The sequence below is a fragment of the Cheilinus undulatus genome, linkage group 4 (genome assembly GCF_018320785.1).
Source record: "Cheilinus undulatus linkage group 4, ASM1832078v1, whole genome shotgun sequence".
Lineage (NCBI taxonomy): Eukaryota > Metazoa > Chordata > Actinopteri > Labriformes > Labridae > Cheilinus > Cheilinus undulatus.
The window spans coordinates 33031849-33057934 of record NC_054868.1 but is presented as its reverse complement, the minus strand read 5'-3'; the positions used below and the strand labels follow the sequence as shown (position 1 = coordinate 33057934).

Here is a 26086-nt window from a genome sequence, read left to right as displayed (position 1 = left end):
CAGTTGTGATGGCTCTGCCATGACGATGGCGATGACAAGAAACAGACTATCACAACTCTAAAATATTAAGAGTAATCCATTAAATTAATGTTGGCATTTCTGTGCAAAAGTTCTACATATTGTACCTTTAATTTACATTATTTCATCTCATGACTGGCTTTGCCCTTTATGTCATTGGACCCACATGACTCAGTCACATGGCATCTTAAATGCACTCTGACTGCCGGGGTCATGAGAAATTGGTGCCTAAAACCATCCTGACAGCACGTTTAGGTTAGAGAGGGACAAACGGGCGAACTAAACGAGAGAAAGAAGGAAAAAAAATGCAGATTTGACAGGGGAAATTAGCCGGTGTAAAAAAAAAAAAAAAAAAAAAACTGGATGCAAAGCTGTGACAGAGTGAGGCAAAAACACAAAATTTTAATTAGAAAAAGGTGTGCTAGCAGGAGACAGGAGCTAAATATACTGTTTGTCTGCTGCGGAGAGATTTACACCTCACACACGTGCTCAGGGGCAAAGAGCAAAAGACAGACAACGAAACTGTGAAGCATGGCATTTGTGCTCAGTCAGCAGAAAATATTCGACATGTTTTGCACTTTTTCTGCCTTCACATGTCTTTTCTCTGACACCATAATTTATTCCCAGGATCTTTCAGGTAATGTGTGCAGCGACGGAGAGAGAATTATGGGTCCTTCTGGTGGATGTAAACTCATTTTGTCTGTAAATGCTAATTTGTCCTTTCAATTGGAAGACAAATTAGTTCTGTGATAATTCTGACCTTGTCTCAGTTGAGCGGCTTCAAAAAGCGGATTGAGAGTCAGCGAGAGAGGAGGGACCGGTTGGAGAAGCCCTCTGGAAAAATGCAGGGACACACACATGCAGTACACATACACACAAAGCATGGACAAAGAAAGACTGGCATCAAGATCAGCTTCACTAAGAGCCTCCTTGAGAGGACTGCTGGAGTTACAGCTGCAGGACATCACCGCTCTGACAGTAAAGGAAGTCAGAGAGCTAGCTAAGCAAATTAATTCTTTACTCCCATGTTGTAGTAATTGCCCACTATACTCTAGAGAGGTAATTTACCTGTGTCAGCAATACATTACACCCCAACCTCCTCTCCCCTCTAGTGTTTTTTCAAGTTTAGAGTTAATTCCACTTAAAACTTTAGAGCATTAATCAGGTTAGAAATCACTAAAGGAAGCATTTAGAAAAGTATTTTCTCTGCAGACCAACCTCATGTAAAGCACGCTGTTAGAAATGGAGACAGAAAGGTCCTGATACAGAAGAGAACAAAAGAAACCTCCTGCAGAAAGGCAAAGATAAATTCAAACAACGTTAGTGCCAGAGAAAAGAATCAAAACAGACGCCGGCTTAAACAAATTGTGTCAACTAGTTCTCCTTCTAAAATAAGCTGCCAGTGCCAAGAATGAAAAAGAGAAAGTCACAACAACAAAAGAATGGAGACAACACAGTCGGCGAGGACAACAGAAGGAAGATGCTTACTCATGGTGCATGTGTTATTTTCTGGTGTACTCAAAAACATTGTGCAGCAAAATTGTCCAATAAAACACAATGTGTCACTTTAAAGTAGTGGAACAAATCAATACCGTGGAGACAAAGGAGAAAAATATCCTCCTCTGTGTCTGAGAAAAAGTGTAGTGTTTCAGTTTTTACAAGACATGAACATCCTCTGGGCTTTTGTTTCTGTAAGAGCTGAAAAAGTTTGATGCAATGTTTTTGAACCGATACTTTTGACTGAAAAGGTGTTTTTATGCCACAGGAACTTCCTCCAGAAACAAGGAACCCCTGCATGAACTCTGTGCTTTTGGAACCAGAGCCTACATTTAGTTCTGGGGAAGAAAACCTACCCCCTGAGGAATCCCTGCGTAGGTGGTACGTCCCAAAGGTCTAGTGTGGAAGAGATCTGGTTACTAGGTCAAATACTATACCAAAGACTCTTTAGCCACCAGGAGATCCAGTTTTTGATTGAGTACAGTTTGGTATGGTTAGGTACGCTAAACACTAAAATAGTTTGTGTTTGCACAAACACCTGTACTCTCACTTGGTGGGCGGGATGTAAAGGCATGCATGTGAAGTCGCATGCAGCATGACAGAAATCAATAGGCAATAAGGATTAAACAGCTTTATTTCAGCTGAAAGTGCTTTTAAAAAAATAACTACATCTTCATTATGTTAACGGTATGTTAATATGTGAATATATTTAGTTTACAACAGTATATACGACATAATACAAAAGCTTATGCAAAAGCCGAGCGGTTGTGTTGCACACTGACATGACGTCAGTGCAAACCGCTATTGTTGTTTGTGTAGCTCCACCTTTTTGGGACGCACTGGTAAGATTGGTACCCCTACTGAAGAGGGGTACCCCTACCATCCCCCAAAAAGTGGGATGTATGGGTCGAGTTTTTGGGACCCTTTCCAACTGTTGCTCTATGGAAATGCAAAAATAACAAATTACATTTGGTCTGTTGATCCTTGGCTTCTAAATCTTTTTTGGGGAAGATCTGAGAGTGCATAATAAAGTTGATTTAAATTTTTTTGCTGAAACCTGGATGTATCAAGATTCTTGAGTTTCATGTACTTCCTAGGACTTCAGACAGGAGGTGAAACAGCTGGCCCTCTGGTGTGGCCAGAACCACCTGGAGCCTTACTCGCTCAAGATACTGAGGAGCCCCCCTACTCTCCATCATGATCCTAAATGGTACAGTGTCTACAGCATTTAAGTTCGAAATGCCTCAGGAAGGGCTGATCATTTTCTACACAGCCATCATCCAGTCTGTTCTCTGTATGGGACAGGAACAGACTGTAATGATCAGGTCTACAGAGAGAATTATCGGGACTGACCTCCCTCCCATCCATCCATGACTTGGACCTGTCTAAGGTGAGGAAATGGGCAGATAACATAATAGATGCAGATCCCATACGACCGCAACACAAACTGTTTGAACTCCTCCTTTCTGGTAGGTGTTACATGGCACTGCACACTAAAACAAGCTAGCACAGAAATAATTTCTCCCCCAAGGCTGTCACTATGACAAAAGCTTAACAAGCTTTTCCATTACCCTTAGAAATGCGCAAAATCTAAATCGAGAAATAAGAAAACTGGTCATGGAAACGGCTGTAAAACCTCTTAAATGTTGCTGAAAAGTTTTTACGCTCTCATGAGGAGTTTTTCAAATGTTTCGTTATAGAAATAAAAGTGCAATGGAAACCTTTATTCTGCATTTATACGTCACAGGACGTGACATACAGTGCCACATGCATAGTTCACTCCAAGACAACATGGTGCAGTACGTGTGGACAGAAGAGGAGACCGAAACTTTTCTTAAAATCATACTTCATACCCTTATACATGGCTTTTGCCATACATATAGACTTTGCCTCTGAACTATCATCCGTTGCATTCGACTTTTGTTCAAAATTGTCAAGGCAACTGCTGTAGAAGTAATCATAACCGTACCAACACGTAACAGGTTTTGAATGTCCAGCTTCCTCGCAGCGGAGTCTTGTGAGATGAGATTTTATGAAAATTGCTAGGCTCATGCCCAAAACTCCCTTCAATGGAAACACATTCATAGAGCAATTGTACTTTGTCGAAATTTAAGAAATATTGTTTCCTGTAATGGAAATGTAGCTACAGTCACAGATTTACTCTGATAACAACTCAACAGTCAGAGTGTCAAAAAGTGTGTCAACTCACATTAAACAAGCACCTTAACCTTGATTAAAGTATTTGTAATAGTTCCAAGAGAAACCTGTCAGAATTGAGAAGTTGTAAACTTTGTAAAAAGGATCACTCAGGGTCTTTAAGGTAGAAGGAAACATGTAAGTGTTGAGTGCTCTTGGAAACACTTTGCCTTTGTAAACATTAAACAAGAACATGCATCATCTTTTCGGTATCTTACTTCACAGTCCACAGATGAACAGCTGATCCCATTCAACTGATCAGAGTTGTAGCCTATGTATCTTTTAAACCTTGAATTATTCCTTCCAGTATAACTTTCTTGATCACAGTTTGATCACCTGCAGACATTCAGAGCTACTTTAGAGCCATTTAATCTTACTTCATGAGTTATTTCAGTATCCTGCTGATGCAGGCTGTGTTAGCTACACCATCAGATTGTTGGTGTGTGGGTGAGCTCTTTCACTACCTCAGTGCTGGTTTTAAAGTGCAGCAGGCAGATCCGAGATAGAGCTGTGTGGGTTTTATCTGTCACCATCCATGCCTTACAGGCAGGTTGGCTCAGGTACTTGGTGTCAGACACTTTGCTTTCCATCAGCTCTGTGTTTCGCACTTCAGACAAACCTGCCTGACTGAGAGAAGGGCTCGTATTGCCAGGATAGCAGTAAAGTAATGGCAAAATAAGTCCAGAGTTAATACAAATATTGTTTTATTTACTGATTAGGCTACTTATTATTTCAAAGTAATTTGTTAGCGGCTCAGATGAGTGTATGAGTCAGTTTATTTTAACCCTATGTGATGTCTTCAGTTTCTTGCTTTGTTTGATCGCCGGTCAGTGATGTCAGCATAAAAAAATCAGCAAAGACAGACTCCCACCAAAAGCCATGTAAACCAGCTGATACCAGCTATTTTCTGAGGGACTCAAAAACATTGACAGCTGATTAATAAATATACAGAAATGCTCTAAAATTAGCAACGGTGTAGAGCTGTTGAGCTCCTAACACCTCTGAGGTGCACAGAGTGCTAGTTTGCAAAGAGTCACTGTGATTGGCCAGTTATGTTTAGGCCTACTCTGATAGATTGGTCTGAAAGGGCTGAGATTGAGAAAAAAATAGAAAAAGGTTGGTGCTCACAGACATGGATCAGAATCATGTTCATTTAATGCAATATTAGATCTGTCTTCAATATGGATCCACCTACAGAAGTATGTAAACACACCACCATAAACCTTAGCACAGACACAGACAGTCACACTATATTGGATTTATTTTCCAAAATAAATTGTTTAGTGCTCTCTCATAGAAAGACCTGAGAAATTAGATTGAAAAAATGGTTGTAGTCTAGTATTTTGATAATTGGCTTGTAATCAAAATGTTTTAAACTGCTTCAAACCTACATCAGGACATTGCTAATGTCATAGACTAAAACTATGATTGAAATTTCTTGTTGACTATGTTTTTCCATGAGGAGGATGGGAAAAAAACTAATACAAGTGTTACCTGCTCTTTTTTTAATTATAGCTGATACAGAATTAAAATAAATGGTTAACTGATTACGTCAGTGACTAAATTTTTTTCACATGACTCACACCAGGTGCATGCTGTTAAGACTGTCTCCTCTCAATGGCAGTGACATTTTACATTTTTATATTTTCAGTGTCTGAAAATAACAGGCAGCTGCCCTATCAGACATCATCATGTGTCAGAGGGATTGTGATGGTGGTGCTCTCCATTAGCTGACTAAGACGGGTGTTTAGTTTGTGAGGTCACTCTCTTATAAAAGCTCTACATTTGCTCTCTGCTTGTGCATTTCCTGTGTCATTCTGATGTCAGAGCAGGGCTTCTTGTGGCTCCAACCAGCCCTGCCAGGCTGGCTGAGGGGTGAAGCAAATATGTGAAATGAAACTAGAGCTACCACCTAGTGGTTATATGCCTCTGTGAGGTCTACCAGTGCCTACCAGTAAAAGTAGATGTGTGTAAGAAAGAAGGGCTGGGGTGGTTCCTGTGGTAGCTTGATATTGTTTAAGTCACTCATTCCCAAAGTCTGAGTCGGGGCCCACAGCTTGCAGAGATGTTGTTTTGGGTTGCCAAATGTCACATTTGTTGAAGCTTGGCTAATAAAAAGTAAAGAATTATTCCAAACAAGACAATGGCCAATGGAGGCCAAAGGAGTCGAGCATGCAGCTGTGACAGAGGGAAGTGGTTGCTTCCAGGCTTGTAAAACAGAAAGTGCCAGGTCAGGACCAGATTGAGTCCAGAATTAATGTTATTTAAGCTAGGGCCAGCCATCGGCTTTACCAAGGCTAAGTTGTTGGGTAGCGATGGCTCGTACCTTGTTAAAAGTGGGTCACCAGAAAAAAAAAAATTGGGAAACGCTGGTTTAAACAAAGGACGAGCTTAAGGCCAGTGACCTTGACCTTTGAAATCCAAAATCAAATCAACTCATCCTTGAGTCAGTATGGAAAATGTGCATAGCGTGAAGAAAATCCCCAAGTGTTCTTGAAATATCATTCACAAGCAAGGGACAAACATGTAATCTTACAAAGTAGATGAAATGGCCAGATTCCATGATCCCTCTTGCAGAGCTCCAATCTAAAACAACTGTGCCTGGTCTGAGAACAGACAGACCAATCGATGTCATCTGAGGAGAACGAGGCTGCTGTTATGGGCTGGGTTTAGTTGTACTGCAAACTGCAAACTATCTATAAGCTCCACACATCTTCTGAGGAGTCCCATTTCATAAACAATTTTTAAAAATAAATTAGCATGATGGATTATATTGGATTTTTATTGGTTTTGTGAATAAACCAATTGATTATTGATTAATTGCTAGACAATGGCAACTGGTGCAGTGATTACCTCAGATGTAGCTATGGTATATGAGCAGTTTTTATCTGACTGGGAATATTTCTGCATTACAAGAAGAACAAAGAATCACACTGAAAGTTTTTCTGGTGGAAAAATACGTTTTTACTCTACTGAATCTTTTTCTAAATATTGACTGATTGACGGCCAGCTACAGATTTTCAACCATATGCTCCTTTAATACCCATAAATGGCAAACTATGTTAAGAAATATCAGTAAAGGCCAGAAAAAAAAAAAAAAAAAAAAAAAAAACTCAGCTTAAAGATTTACTCCTATTTGTTGATTATCATAGGCCAAATAAGAACTATTACTGCTTTTCTGGCATACTCTGTAATGTTGTAGTTAACACTAAAGGAGCAGAGGACTGATGCCACATGAGGTAGATACCTTTACAGTTATGGTTCTTCCAGGTAGTTATTTTTGGTTTTGAAATAGTTACTTCCCTGTTATTTCTATTAAGCATGTTTATGGCAAATAAAACTAACCAAACACCACCAAGAATGTCCCTCCAACTCTGACTTACGTTAAACTATTTTTGAACCTACAGGCCAACCCTTTTACCCCATGTGTTTGTGCTCATGCATATCAAATATAAATTGCTAATCCCTGAATGTCAGCATAATTTGTAGGATAGCAGGCTTGTTCATGAATATGTGACGTGACTTACATTTTGACGAAGGGGTCAGAGTAGCCGTTGGAGTCCATGGCGGCCAGATGGGCGCAGCGTATGATCCCCACCAGCAGGCAGCCTTTCTCTGTGTTATAGCACAGTGACACCAGGATGCGACCACGCTGGGGAAACGGAAAAAACAGCAGTCTGTCAGAAGCAGCACCTGTTTTCAACGTGACGTTTCTTACCTGAGTGAATACACAATGACTATCCTGAAAAAAGTTCTAAAAACACTGGTGTCCCAAAAATAAAGCACCATCAGATTGAATGTAAAAATGAGTAAAAAAATAATAGAATAGCTGTGATTTCTGCTTCGTTTTAGGTGCTTTAATGGATTTGTATCTGTTTTTGCAGCAGGAATGTTCAAATTAAAGCTTGTAATTAAAAGACCTTATCTAAGCCTGGCAAAAGTACACTGCTGCTGCCTTCTTTTAATCTGCAGGTTTAACCATAAACTGAGTCTAATCAGAGACCAAAAGCTATTAGCCCCTGTCGCTAAAATCATGAACAGGCCCAGATAAAGACCACCAGAGGAGAAAAACACCTGCAGCTCAGGTGTCATCTACAACATGTTGCTGTGTGCGGTTCTCTTTAATACTGGTCCCCATAGAGTTTATGGATCAGTGCATGCACTGATTAAAAAAAACATCTAATTAAACTTTCTTTTTCTCTGAAGACTGCATAAATAGAAGATAGATTAGTATCAGTGAAAAGATAAGGAAATGTATCAAATAAAAGGAGTAATAGGAAATGATAGGGAGCCATGTTTTGGTTTATATTGCTGATAAGATTGTTGATGATAAAGCTGATGATAGTTTTACCTCCTCCTCTGCAACGAGCGCTCCCTGCTCCACTGTTTGATTGTTAGTCTCCTTATTCTGAGAGAGAGAGGCAGAAACACAGAGAAGGAGAGAGATGATGGTTATAGCCTACAGAGCCTGCAGGTAAATATCTATTACACTTTATAACGCAGCTTTTGAAATTGATGTGTGATAGCCCCCCGGCAAACATGCACAATGGAAATAGGACACATCTTGATATATATGTCTACAGAAACCAATTTGGTATTTATGTGAGCAGTCTGTGCCCACACGCACACAATGTACGTACCTGTGCAATTCTCTCCAGGCCCATATTGTAGCGTTTGTTCTCTCCCTCTCTCAGTTTTTTCAGAGCCACCCTCACCTCCCCGATGAATTCATTTCGTCCCAGTCTGTCCATGTCACACACACACAGCCTTCACACACAAGCAGCAGGGGAGAAGAAAAGAGGCAGGTGAGTCAGTGATAACTTACAGATGAACCCTGGCGCTGCTTTGCTGCAGCTCATTATTGAAAAAGCAGGCGTCGACGCTGCCAAATATATCCAAAGAGCATCTGAACAATCACTCAGCTGCTCTATCTGCAACACATGACGAGTTCTCAGCAGCTTCACACCAGCAGCTTCGTGAATGCTGAGCGTGTTGAGTGACTGCTGAAGAGGGAGAGAGTTCATAAAGGATTTCAATCACTTCCTGACACTCAATCAGACACTAATTTGGCCTAATTGAAACATGCAGAAGAAGAGACATTGCTTAAAGCAGGTAATCATGCTCTGTCTATAAATGGCTGATTTGAAAGGATTCTGATTTTGTTTTCTATATGAATAGAATAAATTAAAAAGGACTCATGTCGGTTCATTTGCATACATTGTGTTATGCACACTAATTAGACCTCTTCAGTAGGTTAGGCATTTGGGTATTTGGTTCTGTTTTTACAAGTAACATTCGGTTCACACCAACCGTACCAAAAGAAAAAAAATTTACTTCTTTTTTTTTACACTGTTATAATTTTCAGTGGTGTTAAACTTGCCTAACCTTGCAAAGCAGATGGATACGCCCGTTTCCTTGTTTTTCACTAGCAAATCCATCTTGCAAGGCTCCCATCTGAACCATTTGGGCCCGGTTAGAAAGTGACAGGACCAATCAGCGACGAGGGGCAATACTTTCAGGCGCAGCAGAGTCGTGACTTAAACAAGCAGCGAGAGCTGGTGCAGTTATGGAGGAAGAGATTAGCTTGGATGCTACTAAAGCACCAGTTTTATTAGAACTTGACAACATTTCTTCATTAAAAGAAGAACAAAGAACAGCAGTGAGTTGTTTTCCTTTCAAAAACGACAAAAGTTGAGTACTTACATGTCTATAGTTGCCATGTTTCGCGTTATTCTTCAGTAGCTGCGCACGCGCAGCTCGATAGTGGCTACGTCACGTGTTTTGTTGCTCTGATTGGCCCGTAGAGATGTGACAGACAGAACGTTCACCCAATCATACGGCAAGTATTTTTTTTAAAGCCTTTTCTCAGACGTTTCCTATTAAAGCTTTCCAAGATGGATGTGTGAAAACAAATCCGTCTGCCGTGTCAGGTTAAAACTTGCCTGCATTATGTTAAGAGGTATTTAGAACACTTGTTTCCAAAAATGACACACTCTTCAAGGGCATCAGTCTAGCTCAGTCGATAGGTGCCATATACAGAGGCTACTGTCCTTAATGCACCAATTGCCAGTTCGAATCCCAGTCCTGATTCATCTTTGATGCCTTCCGCTTTCTCCCTGTTTCCTGTCTTTCTTCAGCTTTCCAATTAAAATAAAGACAACATCCCAAAAAATGATCGCAACAGCACACATTTTAATACAAAATACTCCAGTACAACTTTATCATCCATTTTAATGCTATTTGTAAAATTGAACCATCACCTTTCTGAAAGTGCAGTCTTCATTTTGGCAGCAATCTTTGATTTAAGTTGTAAGATTTAAATGTTTATTAGTTCAAGTCACACTTCAGTCATTTATACCCTTTACAGTTTTAGTCTAGTTTTAGTTGACGAAAACTCGATAACAGGCTTGTACCAATAAAAAGTCTTTAAATTTTAGTCCACTTTTAGTCAAAATACATATTCTCTTTGCCCAAATCTGGTGCTAGAACATACCTACTATGTATTCTACCACCTGGAATCCCTGCATTCCTGAGCTGAGATGGTAGAAAAGCTGCAGATGCATTGCGTTTGATTTACCTACACTTGAGAAAAATCATGGATATTGAATGTCCAACAAACACTAAATTACATTTTAGCCCCATTTTGGTCTTCTTAACTGGAACTAAACTTGCTTTTAGTCAGAATTTTAGTCACCAAATTTTAAATAGTGGTAGTCTTCTTTCCCATGGAACAAAAGGTAGTCGACAGACATTTTTGTTCATAGTTTAAGTCGACATAATTATTGTTGTAACAGTGTCAACAAAACCTAAGAAGTATAAAGAGTAACTAAACACCAATACCATTTAAGTTCAAAGTATTTACAGGTTAAAAAAAATACCCTGCTATTGGCTTATTTGGTGCCAGGTGATGTAAAATAAAGCTGGCTTCATCACTCAGCAATGTGGCTGTGACTTCTTTCAAGACTCAGGGCAGTTTGTTTATTTTCCCTGAGATTGCAAAAAAAAAAAAAAAGGTTTTTGTGAACAAAGTGACATCTGAACTTTGTAGGTAACAATGGCCTTCACCTATCAGTGACACCTCATTGGTAGGGTCCTTTTTTATTGAGACTAAACCATGTTTTCCTTAAACTAGACCAGTAACATACCAACTTCTGTCTAGGACAACACAAGTTTTTCCATTCAAATCCTCTGTAGTAGAAAATACCTGATATACTCAGTAGTAAGCAGTATAAGGCTTCATTACCCTCAGTGATGCCCTAATTGCCTCTCTGGGTTGTCATGAATTAGTGATGAGTCGAAATAAAGGGGAAATGTTATTTCTTTTAATCAAAGTATTGATATTAAGCATCAGGGCTGCTGAAACAACGTTTCACCTGCTGGGGAGTAAAGGGAGCGGCAATGACTGTTTCTCGCTCTCCCCTTCAAAGACTTGGTCGTTTTCTTAGTGTACCAGCGGAGGCCCGGGTTGCATCCAGAGCAGCCAGATTGTATCTGACTCAAGTAACCACCACCACCACCAGCCCCCTCCCCTACCCTGCAAGCCTAGGGTATGGGTAAGGGTTAGGCAGGGTGTTGGCTCTCAGTTTAAGCTGAGGCCAAGGTTGCCTCCAGAGGGGCCCCACTAGATACACGCAATACAGTTTTATTTAGTTTTCTTTTGTTTTATTAAGCCTCTTCTTATTCTTAGTTTCAGTGAACTATAGTGGCTTTTCATTTGAGTTTTAGTTGTTCTGTTAGTTTTAGTGACTTGTAATAACCTTGCCTGGTTGTAATGTAGCACATTTAACAGATTTACAGAAAGTGGTATCAATGGAGATGCCCCCCCCTCCATGTCCGGTGATGGTTGAGAAGTTCAATGTTGTATAATAGGCCTGGTTGTTGAGGCTTTATGAGGAAGGATTAAAGTTTTGGCAGAAGGGAAGAGGACTGATGGACAAAAGACAAGCTGTGTACTTTAGATAAAAAAAAGTCAGTTCTGGTGCATTGATTGATGTGAAACAGAAGCTGCCATAAAAAATGACTGATACATCTGTGCAGAGGGAGACAGATTGAAGTTATCGATAGACTGTGGGGCTGATGATGTCTGATTTATTACAGTTTAGTTTGGGGAAGTTGGCTTGTGTGATTTAACTTTCATGAGGCATTGGTCAGAGTTGAATGGGTTGCACTGGTGATGCATTTATTGAAGCTAGATGGCATTGGCTGAGCAGGGGTAGAGACCAAGACAATGCTGCAAAGGAGGAAGGCTGATTGTACTGTCAACATTTAAAGGCTTACAAGCAGGGCAGATTTTCAGACCGAAACAAAGCCTCCTTATGGACATACTTGTTTGCAAGACCGAAATAGCAGACAAGATCTGATAATCTGACAACAACATGCTGAGAACAATTTCAAGTGATGATAGGCACCTCAAAGATGGTGATTCAGTTACTTGTTTGACCTTTTAGGCAACAGAAAATCATCTTTAGGTACTTGCCTATATGTGTTACCCACTTAACTCCTCTAAACTCTAAGTTTTTAGATGTTCTATAAATGGTTGTACTTGGTACCTGGCACTTTTTGGTATCACTTGTGAAGTTCCAAATGAGTTTATTCTACAGTATGACGTCAAGACACTGTGGGACACTTTGCTGTCAAACAGTAGGAGTGTCACAAGTGGGAAGTCCAACATGAGAAACAAGCAATGGTCTCTGGAACAAAACCTGTCTACCTGTGACAAAATGACACAGAATGAAGGTACTATGATACTAATATCAAAGTATAGAAGGTAAAGGATTACAAAGCACCTAGTACCAAAACTGAATCCAGCAGAGCTATAACCTGACATGTTAGACTTTTGTATATCCATTGTTTGTTTCATATTCATTTGGGAAACCTCCCATTAAAAGTGCTTGGGAAGTGCAGGAAAGTTGATTGGATGTAGGGCTGGGCAAAAAATCGAAAAATTATATTAAATCGCAATATTTTCAAATGGCAAAAGGTGCAATATTTCCTTGACCTGAAATCTGTGTCAAAATACCAGCTTTAAATCTTTTTTTGTAGCAGATGTTATGCATGACATGTCATGCAATCATTCAGATGCCAACAGTCTACAAAAAAACCTACCTTCTTCGTTTTTGTACGTTTTTCTTTTTTAATATAAGAATGACAAAACCCCTTCTGTGCAACAATTCATATCCAATTTGCAATACGAGTCAAAATCATTAGAATTAGAAACTTTTAAAGAATTGTTCAGCCCTTGTTGGGGAATAAAAGAAAGTCAAGGAATAATCGCGTATCAAATCGCAATTGCAATATTGGGGAAAAAAATTGCAATTAGATTATAATCCAAAATCCAGAGAGTAGTGTAAGCTTGGCTGTGAGGTGCTGTCGTAGTTTGCCAAAGGTGGATCTTGATGTTGGATAAAAGTCATGCCAAGGCTGGTAGGGAGACGTGGAAAAACATCGTCCCCACTTTTAAAGCTTTCAGTGTGGCTCTTTGCACTTGTTTTACTAAAGACCTGATACAAACTGTCACTAAAGCTACAGTACTACAGGTAATAGCTTCACCTGTGGCAATCATTACAACTAGCTTTCAATACAGCAAAAAACCTGCCCATAACTATCACAAACTCATGCCGAAGCAGGTTGGAAGGAGAGCGAAAACATCTTTTCCACCAAAGGTCTCCTGTGCAATTCTTTGGACCTCTTTGCTCTTCTTTTAGTAAAGAAATGTGGCCCAGTTCTGATAAAACTGCCACTGTGGCTACATTAGAGCTAACTGTTCCACCAGCAGCCATAACAGCTCACAGTACAACTAAACCCCACCCATGTGGTCAAGTTCTGATAAAACTGTGGCTATACTGAAGCTACATCTGAGTTAAAAACTACACTGGCGACAGTCATCATTACCAGCTTCCAGTACCACTAAACCCCACCTGTTCTCCTCAATCCATGGTGACTGGTCCTCTGACTGTCGTTTCAGACTGGAGCTTTGCAAGATGGATCTGACTGATGACAGACAAGGAATCTGGCCAGTCCATCTGCTTTGAACGGTTAGCCATAAACACAAATGGAAATGCAACATTTGCTTCAGTTCAGGAATTGTTGGTTCTCCTTCAGTTGTGCTTATGCAGTACTCCTTTATTATGTCTCCACACAAAGTACCCCTGAGGGGGTGGGGTTGTGTCTCTTCTCCTACATGTTCATATGCCAAAAACATGCATGAACCACTTTTGGGCACTGAGTGACCCATAAACAAGGTGCATATTAGGAACAATAACATAGAGAGAACAACAAACCCCGAGGGAATCATGCACAATATATCAACATGGGCATATTTTATTAATACCAATTTAGTACCCAGAATCTCGCATATTAAGCTTTACAAAGTGTCAGCCTCATGGTGGCTCTAGAGGAAAGTCAAAAGAGATTTGATGCAGCCTAAAAGTATAGACATGACTTTGTCAAGGACACAGATAAAATAACAAATGTACAATTCTAGTTGTGGTATTTGTGAATTGATATCAAAAGATGTAAAACTAAAAGCAGTTTTAAAAAAGCTCTAAATGCATAAAGGCAGAGAGAAATCTGGTTTTCTCTCTATTGTCAGTTGTACTACACTTTGTCAGGGAGAACTGGATCACTATTTTCTTCTTTATTTCTCCACTTGTGTAAAATTATTTCCTCTACAGGGCACACTTATTTAAGCTGATGTGGATGTTTGATGGAGAGTGAATATTCCATCAGCTACAGTACACACTTCACAGCCCATCACCTGCTACAATATTCCCTCTGTGCTCCAATATTCCCATATGGACTGTCACTGCTCTTGATTTCCTCCTTGCTCTTCACTCTCTACTCTCTCTTTGGATTCTGCACACACACGCACATGCACGCACACCTTCCCTGTCTTTATGTTCTCTTCCCGTCCCTCTGACATTTGGACGTTTGACATGCTGGTTGCAGCCTTTTAGTCAGAACGGATCAGTATCTGTAGCAGAGGCTTCAGAATAACTCTGACTCATGACCATGGCTGTCAGATGATTTATAGGCCTTTGCTCTGTCATACATGTAGGGTGTCTCTGATGAGACGGAGGCTGCTGTGAAATGTGACACCAGCTCTGCTGAAACTTTTGGTGTCTTCTCCTTTTTAAGTGCAAATGCCTCATATGATTCCTCACACCTTCCACCGGCTTGTGGAATCTGTTTAACTGGAGATGTCAAAGTTAGGCTAGAGTCCTGCAGCAAATCTATGCTGCACTGACCTATGCCATCATGAGCACTACTTCTGGAACTTAAACTGAGTTTCATTTTTCTTTGGAGACTTGGAGCTGATAAATATTAAGCAGTAAGCAGCAAGTTTTTTATACTGTAGTTATAGCAGAGAAGGAAAAGGGGAGTCATCCAAGAAGATCCAAGATTTTGTTTAAATTAAAAAATGGTTTTGAAAATGAATATCTAGAATCGAGGGGTAACCAACACTTTCTCTTTCATTCAGTTTTTCTAAACTAAGCTTTTTATGAACTGGGCACCTGTAAACAGCTATTTTTTATTTTAATCGCCTACAAAGTGGCTTTTACTTGCAAAACTCATTAATTGGATATCTTATTGGTATTGTTATATTTTTAAAGTTTTTTTATTACCCCAGTTCATGAAATAATGTTTTCAATATTTTTCAGACTGACATATATTACAGGTTAGATGAAATATTTCAGACCAGACCTGGTAGAACTGTAATTGATGACCCCTGGTGTAGTACTAGTATATTAGTTTGCCATTAGTTACAAACTTTTACATTAAAGTAATAGTTTCATGGGTCATGTTACTCACTGGATGCTGGTGCTAAATAAATACTTCAGTTGAGAAATACAGGACACACAGTAAGTGCAGAAAGCTTGAAATGTCAGTAAATCTTTTTGCATAGCATGAACAGCATCTTCCACAGCGCCGTCTCTTTTGAAGCAGAAGTACTGAATGGGCTAATGCTAACACTGGCAAACAGGTGCAGGTGACTTTCAGCTGAATGAGATGTTGAAAACATAAGAGCCCTCGAGAATGCCTCTTTATGTAGTCTGATTAGCATATTCAGAAACAGCTAACAAAGAGATTTATGTAGACAGCTTCATGGGCATCAAGGCTGTTGTATTCTTCAAGATCACAACCTGTGTATGGAGGAACACCTCTTTCAGTCTAGTCTTTACAAGTTTGTGATCGTCCTTGATGTGAATTGCTTCATTAAACAGATTCACAGACATTTGTATCAAGTAGGCTTGCTTTATTTTATCTTCATTCTATTTCTCCCAGCCACAGCTAGAATGTATCTGTCTGCTAAAATACATAATAGTCTTATGTCAACAGCTTTACCTTTGCTATCAAGTGTAGTGAGTGACATCACGGCTGTCATGTGTCACTAAAAACCCACTATATTTCAGTATTAACAGGAATATCTGGGATGATTTAAATGCACAACTCAATGACATATATGCAACAAGTCTTGTCCTTTAATCACATTGTATTACAGTAATTTTAAATGTATACTTAATTAATCCCCACATTAGCATGCTTTGTACTCCATTTGCTTAATTCCATACAGAAGGGATTTTTATGATAAAACTTCACAAATTTTAGAACTCTTCCTTCTTCCATATTTTAAATCAGCTGTTCAAGTGCATTTGAAAGACAGTTTGTATCACATAAGCCATGGGTGTCCAAACTATGCCCTGGGGACCAAATGTGGCCTCTGGCCCATTTTTAATTGGCCTGCAGCAAAGTCTAAAACATAAATGAAAATGGCCCACAATCAAACCTGAAGCTCATGCTTGGCTGTAGTGTATATTATATCTGTTTTTTCTTATTGACAGATGAGTATAGTTTTGTGTTACTTTGGGGGCTTGTCCGGGAAGGTAACGCAAAACTATACCTGTCTGTCAATAAGAAAAAAAAAAAAAAAAAGAAAAAATTACAGCATGTGAGGATGGTATGAATTTATTTGGATTAGTGTATGTTTTAGTTTTAACACTAGGCAGTGCTACCCTGCTAATTATGTAAGCCAACATTTTGACAGGCCAATCCATTAATGTGCTTTTTATTGTGATATAAACTTTAAAGCATATCGAATCAATTAGCGTATCTACCTAATTCAACAGAACAGGTTTCGACACCCTTGACACGAGCTCAAAATATGGGTTTAAATATTATTTACATGACATCTTACAATATGAGACACAGTCTATAAAGAGAGAAATGAGCTAATGACAACATTTAAAATTAATGCAGGGACAATTTTTACCATACTTGCCATCCTTAATCACCATTTAATCATCACTAGACACCAAGAGCAGCTGAGGCTGATGGGAAGGTGATAGTATATGGAACATATTAAAATTTTCACCTGATGATATTCTAGATATTCTTTAATAACTAAGCATTGAGATACATATATATTTGCTTAAAATTGCAGCAATAACCCACATGTTTGACAAAGAAACACTCATCATGGGGGCATTAGAGAAAAATTTGAGGATTACTGAACTCATTTCAATGATTCAGGAGCTCATAAACATCTTTCAGAATATATTTAATGAATGTCAGGATTTTCACCTCCTTAATGCTGGAAAATAATGACAGAAACCCCTGACGTCTACTGTCATCCATATGACTTAACTTCTGTCAGGTGAAAGAAAAAATGAAAAAAATCACAAAAATACCAATCTGATTCTGACACCTGACACATAAATAAACATGTTTTTTCCACACCTGACCATATCAGTACCAACCATACATTTCATCTGAGGCATCCCGTAGCCAATCTCGGCCTCGCCCTCCATCCAATAGCAAATCAAGTTCTAGATTTCTCCCTATCTCCCCACAGTGTGGGACAGTCTATTACAAAGGCTGACAGAGGGACAGAGAGATAGAGGAGAGAAATTGAGTGTGACTAGACCTGGCACTGACATCATGTTGGTAGTCCTTTACACACACACATGCACTCACACACTGGTTATCTTGATGCCACCTCTCATCACAACACCTCCGCATGCTTCGTCTCTCCTCTGTTAAGTTGCAGCCAGATATTTGTTTGAGTCATAAGAACCACAAAGAGTCTTAGAGATGAGTTTCTCCCAAAAGTCACAGAAAAACAATCCCACTCATTTTTTGGTGCGTTAAGCACTAAAATATGCCATGTCATCTAAATAAAAGGATTGAGGCACCACATTATCACTGTCACTGCTTTCTAAATAATTATTAATTTGCCAAAAGGCAGAGGAAGACTGCTGACACTGTTGATGAATTTGGGCTCAATATCAAAAGCATGTTGACCTCGCTGCAATGAAAACAAACTTCAGAGCAACTTAAGGGCATGACTCACTGAGATTAACACATCTTTGTGTTGGCAGTGCAGTTTTCTCATTATTGGAGTGTTTTTCTAGAAATTAAAAACAGCTCAAACTTCATTAATGTAATAAGCAAACTGGGGGAAGGTAAAAGGTTCCCTTAAGGCAACATGATTAAAATGTTATTATACAGCCATAACCTGTGAAGATGCAGTTCATTTGCAGTTTATTCCAGTTCTACTGTATTGGCTTTCTCTCGAAAGCTGGTCACCTCAGCCCAGCAGCCTCGCTCTACCAGTTACAGGTTTAGTTGGAATGAAACCAACTCTGAAGTCAGGAATGAGGAAAGAAAAGATTAATTCTCTCAGCTAGTTCATTCTTAATAAAAGTCTGGATTTCTGGTAAACCTGAGTATCATCAAATACCATACTATAAACAAAGTATTACAACCATGAAAGCTGTTACAATTCTGAGTTTTAATTCCTTCAAGCTGTTTTATAACCAGCTTCTACTTCCCTTTAAGTGCATTTTCAGGGCTTAATGGCTTTATGTAATCAGTGTAGCTGCAAATAAGCTATTGCATATATAATTAATTCAATAACACCATTGAAATCCTTCCACATGGCATTTTTTATAGCATCAGCTCCACAGACGGTTGCAGATAATGGGCTTCACATCTAATATGCTTTTAAATATCCAAATGTATTTAGATGTTGTGGACTGGGATGACATCCAAGCCATCCCATGGGGAGGGGGGGGTCTGTACATGGTGGTTACCATGGAGGACATGTTGTCCATTGTAAGGGTAATCCATGCTAACCACGACGTATTAACCTAAATTATTATTTTTTATAACAGGAATAAAAATACATAATTTGTGTATTGTTTCAATAAAATGTGGCTGTTTTTCAAAATGTTAACCCCTTTTTTGAAAGAAAGGGGCTTTTTGGGTAACGTTAGCAATGTGGGCAAGCCTGTTGAACTACAGCATTTGACTAGTAATATTAGAATTCATAGCTGAACTCTACAAAAACTTTTTTTTTCAGCTCCAAAAAGGAGGGAAATGTTAGCCAGAAGACCAACATCAATGCTACAAACCAAACAGGCATGTGTTGATAGTAATAAATCAAACCCGCTGTACTTTTCAGGGGCTCTGGCATGTCCATGGGCTGGCCTGATAACATCCAGCACCATTTCCCCTCCTATTTAAGATCAATATACTTTTAGTCTAAGTAGTTGTTCTAATTGGTAGTGGAAAAGTCTGTCATTTCCAATCTAAGCATTAAGAAATCTCAGGATATTGTTCATTTATGTAAGACATGCAAATTATCAAATATATGACAGCTCAATGGCTAAATTTTTCAACACCATGTCAGAGTCATGGGAATTTATTGTTACTTTGGACCAAACACTTCGTACTGCTACTGCCTCACACTGAAAGCACTGAAACACCAACCACAAAGTTAAAAAAAAAAAAAAAAAAAAGGTTAACAAAACAGACCATTTTTTCTGCATTCCTTCATCAGGAATAAGCTGAACCTCCAGAACTGCAATGAGGGGTTACCTTCGATTTCTTTTTTTAAACCTTTATGGGGGTGAGAACACAATGAAAATGCAGTGACAACACTATTAAAAATGGCAAAAATACATTAATTGCAATGAGATTAAAGTCCTGTAAAATGATTAAAAAAGCTTTATTTTACATTGGATTTTATGACGGGCCACTGTGTTATGAACCACCAGGCCAAATTTCAGTCATGAAAACCATCTCTAAGTTTATCAAATCAAACTTAAAAATCATGAAAAATGAGGCAGTAAAATCTGCTCTAGGATGGTGTGGGTGTTTCAGTTGAATGAGCTGAAGCCTCACCCACTCACAAGAAACACAGTCTTCTCAAATAAACAAAAAAGGTTCTGATCAGAGCGCAGCTGTCTGGCCCTGTGCCAGGGCAGAGAGACGGAATATGATGATTAAATTTACTGTTTTCTGGCACAAATCTCTCCATTATGATGCTTTTAATGACCTGTAGGAAACCTTGATCCATCAAGACCGGTAATATCATGGGCTCCTATATTTGCCCTGCTCAGATAAAACCAAGCCAGGAAAGAGCAGAACAACTTTCTATCAGTCTAAATCAAAAATCCTGTCACACATAGATCTCAGTGTTTTCACATGTTTACAGCAACCTAATTCCAACATATCTAGTGTGTTAAGACACAAAGTCTGGATTTCACTTTACAGGAGCATCATTTTTTTTCTTAATCACATGAATATCATGGTTTATGGTCCCTTTTGGTACACTTTGGTCTAGCTATCGCAAAATCTCCCTGCAGCCACAGTGATTTTAAAATAAGTACATCACTGCACCTTAATGTCTCATTTCAGATTACAAAAAAACTCACAGAAAGCTCAGTGGACAAGTCAAAAGTCATCAGCACCTTGTGTTACTGAATACTTCTGTTTATACTTTTTCTTTTCAATCCATTAATAGCTCCTTTTCCGTCTTTAGCGTGATCTTCAAGTTTTTACATTGTGTCTAACTTCGTGTTTATACAATTTTAAGGTCTGTATGTTTGTTTTACTTTTGTTAAAAATGTTTTGTAGCACCTGGTGGTGTTGAAATGTGTGTAAATTGATCCAGATTTTTAAAATGGTCCTTTATACCTATAATTGCCATGCAGGTCAAATTTACCCTATAAGAAAGCAGTTATTTCCCCTCTGTTTTATTTCACCCCAGTAGATAAACAATAGTTGCTAGAATGAAAACACTTTAACTCTACTTCTGCAATGCCGGATCGGAAGTCAGAAATCAAGCTTCAGCATGGTTATCATGGGCAAAAAAGAGATTAATCATTGTAAAATATCAGCAGATTTGCTCAATACATTAAGTGAGAATTTAAGGTTTGGTCTCTGGTAGCTCTAGTTTTTCCAAAATGAAACAAAAAAAGTTTAAATGCAAAATCATTGATTTTTTTTAGATTTAAATATCCCTACTTAAAAAATAAAAAAATAAAAAAAATCAGCAGTACAATCATTTTTCACAAGGCAGGCTAATGATGTTTTGCTTTTTTAATATATTGCCCCATAAAATCAGACTATATCTGGAAGTATTTTTAAGCTGACTTCTGTAAAAATAAGAAGAGTTTGTCAGGGTGTACCATACCAACCAATTGTTTTTTTTTGCTGATCAAGGACCGTTTGCTTTTGTACTATTGTACCAAATTTGGTGCAAATCCCTGCTGCTGCCACAAACTCCAGAAGTAAAAACTGTCTGCGATCCCAGTTCCTACATGTCAAAAAGCATTTATCTAATATGGAAGGTTTTGCTCTGACAGCAGTATTGCCCAGTTTAACTGTTAGCTCTACACAGCCCAGGCCTTCAGGTAGGTCTACAGGGAAGCTGAATGTGGACAGAGTCGTCCCGCCTTCCAGTGCAATGAGCACAGGGATCAAAGTGTACAGCATCTCGTCTTCTACACCAAGCTGGGAGCAGCAGAGCAGCATGCAGAAGGGCACAAGTGAGTGAGTAAACATCTCTCCGGGGATCCTTCTGTTTTCTCCATTCTCTGACTGTTTGCCACTTTCTGTTGAGTAATGAGAACAAAGTCTGTGTATTGGCTGAGGTATCACACTGGCGCCTGAACACATCCAGTGAGAGTTTGAGCAGATTTTCTTCCCTCTGTTTATGTTTTGCTTCCTCCCCTTACTCCTCTGCTATACAGGGTTTCATTCACTTGGAGTCTCAAATTTATCCACTCCCCTCAATATTTCAATTTTTGGCTTCCCTTTGAGTAAACTCCTCCCAATCGCTCACCCTTTTTTCTTAGCTAAGTGAATTCCCTCATTCATCATTGTATCCACCCACCTCCCTCTCTCTCTCTTTCAGCTGACCCTTGGATCCTCTCCATCCCACTGTTCTGTCGTCTTCCCCAATCTTTTGCTCCCTATTTTTCCTCTCTTCCACACTGCCTTATCTGTCACTTGGCATCATTCACGCTCTCCCTCTTGCTCTCTTTGTTGATCTTGGCAGTCACTTCTCTCTTTCTCTCCCTCTCTTCAACTCCCGACACTGGTCACACTCCTCCTCCTCCTCATTTTTTGGCTACCCAGAGCCCCCGTGCTGGTTTGTGTCTGTTGGCTATGTCCTTGAACAGAGGTCAGGTGGGTTTCCTCTAGTTTGAAGTGACTCTTCTCAAAGCTGCTGTTTGTGTGCGTATGTGTGCATGTTTAGGGAAGGAGAGTAAATGTTTTTCCCTAATGAGTGTGTTTGCAGAAGCTCAAGGACGTGTGTTGTTTGCATATGTGGGTGTGCATGTTTCCTCTACATGAAGAGGAGGGGCCATGCATGTTCTTTCCTGCCAGTTATTGTCCTTGACATACACACAGGAGAAGAGCACACCTGCCTGCCTGCATTTGTGTGTGGGATGAGGATGAGATCCATGTGTACACGGATTTCTGAGTATGTTAGCCTACATACAACAGCGCTAGCAGGGGAGAGTGGGGTAAGATGAGCCAAAGTTTGGGGGAATTTTGACCCACCCCCTGCCCTTTTCAGCAACTATGCAGAGGTTTTGTCATGTGTCCATAAATTCAGGAATCATCCATCAAAACTATCTTGCAGTGTTGGAGAGCAGCACATGGGAAAAGTAGAGAGTACATTTTTATAATCCCCCCTCAGCATTTTGCCTGTCTAAGTGAATTTTCTGCATGTTTAGATTAGGCTGAATTGCTAAACTTGGCATTTTTTCCAAAATGGTAGCTATGGGGCAAAGTAAGCCAAAGGCTATAGGGTAAGTTGAGCCAAGACTAAAAGGCATTTAAAATCAGCTTAGTCTCTGAAGCGTGAAAAGAATTACCCAGATTTGAAATAAGTCACCTAAAAACATTACTAATTTCAGTGCACTAACAAGTAAATCTTAATGCTACATTTACGTGACTTATGATCAAAACAGGCTTTATTTTTTACCTTTTATATCTTGAAATGAGACGCTTATCTGGATCTGTCCAGTGAATGTGGCATGTTTTACATGTATCAAGTTCTGTCTTCCTTGAATATGCACTTGTGACAAATGTGAGTTTTTGCTTATTTGCCCAAGCAAATCATAGACAAATTTCTATTATTTACAAGGGGTAGACCATAAAGTTTTTTTTAAATTCTAAATCATCATCTGATTGGATTGAAAGGATCTCACAGCAAGCCAAAAGAAAAAATGACTATGAGAATAATGCAAAATGCACATTTTTCTGCAGCTAAATACAACAGATGAGATGTTTGACTTGCCTATTCCTTGTGCCAAGAATTTTTTTTTTTTTGTAAGTTGTTGTCTATAATACAGAATAAATATTTAACCTCTGGGCATGTTTGGCTCAGTGGGTAGAGCAGGCTCCCATATAGTAGTCCTAAACATCCTGGGATCAATTCCCAGTCTCTGTGCTGTTTGGTGCATGTCTTCCCCCACTCTCTCTTCCCATATTTCCTGTATCTCTTCAGGTGCCCATTCTAAATAAAGGCTAAAAGACCAACAAATAACCTTAAAAATGAAAACTCTATTCTTTTACCTTCTGTTTTTCTCTTCTGTCTTTCAATCAGGAGTGAATCAGATCAGGATTTCAGATTACCCCACATTGACTCACTTGGATCAACTTACCCCTTAAACTAGGTACACACTCTGCAATTTCCATCCGACTCTCTTACAGTCGTGGTGGAAAATCAGCTCATACTGTACGACTTTGCACAACTCGAGTGCTCACACTGTACAAGTGAAGTTGGGTCAGGATGTGACAGAAATCTGTTGAGTTCACTTAGAAAAAGTCTCACATACTGAGGTTGAAGTCATATGTAGTCATTTACTCTCCCTTGCTCATTATCTCTCTCACTAAATAGCATCACTATCTGTGTCAGCCGTAGGCCCGTGGGTAGGTATATTTCCTTAGAAAGCCATTCCTCCTGTTTTCATGTTGATTTAGGACGTTGTTTGACAGTTTACAAAGGGAAAATGCTAGAAAGTTGAGGATTCTGCATAGGGCTCTGCTTTAGCCAAGGCTGGTGTGTGAATTCATACGAACAAAATATCAAACATGCCGGAAATCAATCTGACAAGTTGGGAGCAGCTGGTCGAGCCGTAGTCGGGATTTGGTCAGCCATAGTAACCTCCTGTAACAACCAAACAAGTCATGCAACTCAAAATCCATGTCTGAACTGAATGAAACAGTGTGCTTCTGGGTTTACCTAAGACATGTTGAGCCACAGAAGCCCCTTTTTTGGGAGTTCATATTTTCAGACATCTTTAATTTTAAAGATTAATGCTGATGATTCTATTTGATAGCATATATCTTAAAATTAAGATCCATGCTTTCACTTACTTCCGTCTCATTTTTTCTGACCCTGAGGACGGCATAAGTAAAAATTGACTTTCCTATGTGCTTTTGTTTCCTTTGGAAAAATAATATCTGATTCTATTACGAATCCACTGAGTAAACTGACACTGATTGTAAGCAGCGGGCACATTCACAAACAAAACGCATGTAAACCCCTGTCTCTGATCATGCCCACACATGCAGAATGACACAGGTGTGTCACAGTTTTTTTGGGCCAAGATGGCTACGTTTGACCTCAATCAGTCCGTATGGAGAGCACAGCAGGAGGGAGAGAGGGAGGGCCAGCACCTGAACAGTTACTGCAGCAACAGCAAGTGGAACAGTTGGCTGGCGTCGTCTGGCTGTAATAATGAATTACCTGGAAAAGCCCACTGGGAGGCACAGACTGCTGCTGGCAGTCCACTGGAGGATTGGAATCATGGATCTTCATCCTCCACATAATAAACCGGTCATTGGTTGTTTAGTGCTATAATTGCTGACCATGATTAGAGCTGAAAACCTACCTGAGCGTTTTGGTGGTCATGTCAGCTGCTGTGATGCCATGATACACCAGAGTTTCGTTCCACACTGGGTTAAGCGTATTCTTCAAGGTTTTTGTGCGTAGCTTGTTTGCCTGAGGAGATAAAAAAGGGAAAAATATGAGGAGATAATTATGGAAAGCAACAGATCAAAGAAGAAAAGAGGAATGGGAAGTGTTTAAGGGTGAGGGAGCAAGCTTGTCGGATCAGAATGAGAGAAAGAGAATGAAAGATCATGAAAAAGAGGAAAAAAAAGTAATACCAAAAGATCAAGAGAGAGAGAAAGAGAGAGAGAGGGAGAGAAGGAGTGGAGAAACGTCATTTATCTCTGTCCCTCAGGAAATAGCAGACATCTGCTGCCTACTTTGCAGAGGAGAGAGCGAGGACGCAAGGCTTCCCTCATCTCACCTGTCCGTCTGTCTGCTCCTCAACTTGATAAGACAGCACATTAGCACCAGCCAGACCTCAAAAACAAGCACTGTGTCTCAAACATAACACAACACAGCAGCCAATTTAATTGCCCAACACACTGGGCATGAAAAATTAAAGCTTTCTAAGAGAGAAAATGCCCATGAGCCCTTAAAAGCTTCACCATCCATAAATAAAGTTTGCAGTCACTTGCTGTCTCATTTTCCAGCCTTGCCTTAAGGATGTGTTCATCTTGTTTGGGTTTTCATTTGGAGTTTCTTGTTTTTTATATTGTAATGTTTATAAACCCTTCAAGATATTGGGCACGGATCCTATTTAATTCCTTCTTTATATCATAGGAACATGCTGTTCTAACTACTTTGAAAGCCAAACCTGTGGTTTAAGGGATGGAGTTCTGTACACATGCTTGTAATAAAATGAGTCGATAAACCTCCCTGGAGCAAAGTTGAAGCCAACCGACTGTTCTGAGCTGCAGGATTGGCTACAGGCAGCAGAGAATATAAATTTAAATAATTTATTTCACATTTTGAGTACTTTTTATTAAGTTTTCTGTTTTACTAAATTACCATTTTACTTTAATTCCTCCACAAACACTCACTTTTACATACAGAAATCATGAGTAATGTGAGCTGCCAATATATCAGAGTGAACTTCCTGGACTTGGCATACAAAATTTTCCCATGACTCCTCAAGGACTGAAAATAGATAGGAACCCAAAAATGCCATTACAACAA

The 26086-nt window shown here is 39.4% G+C and overlaps 1 protein-coding gene across 1 annotated transcript in view; it reads right to left on the bottom strand.

Annotated features, from left to right (window-relative positions):
* doc2d (double C2-like domains, delta) overlaps nt 1-26086 on the bottom strand; it is a 65493-nt gene that overhangs the window by 19637 nt on the left and 19770 nt on the right. The window contains exons 5-8 of the mRNA XM_041785736.1: nt 24909-25018; nt 8352-8478; nt 8063-8119; nt 7239-7363 (exon numbers count right to left, since the gene is read on the bottom strand). Of these exons, the coding sequence (XP_041641670.1) occupies nt 7239-7363; nt 8063-8119; nt 8352-8478; nt 24909-25018 (419 nt within the window). The remainder of the gene's footprint in view (nt 1-7238; nt 7364-8062; nt 8120-8351; nt 8479-24908; nt 25019-26086) is intronic.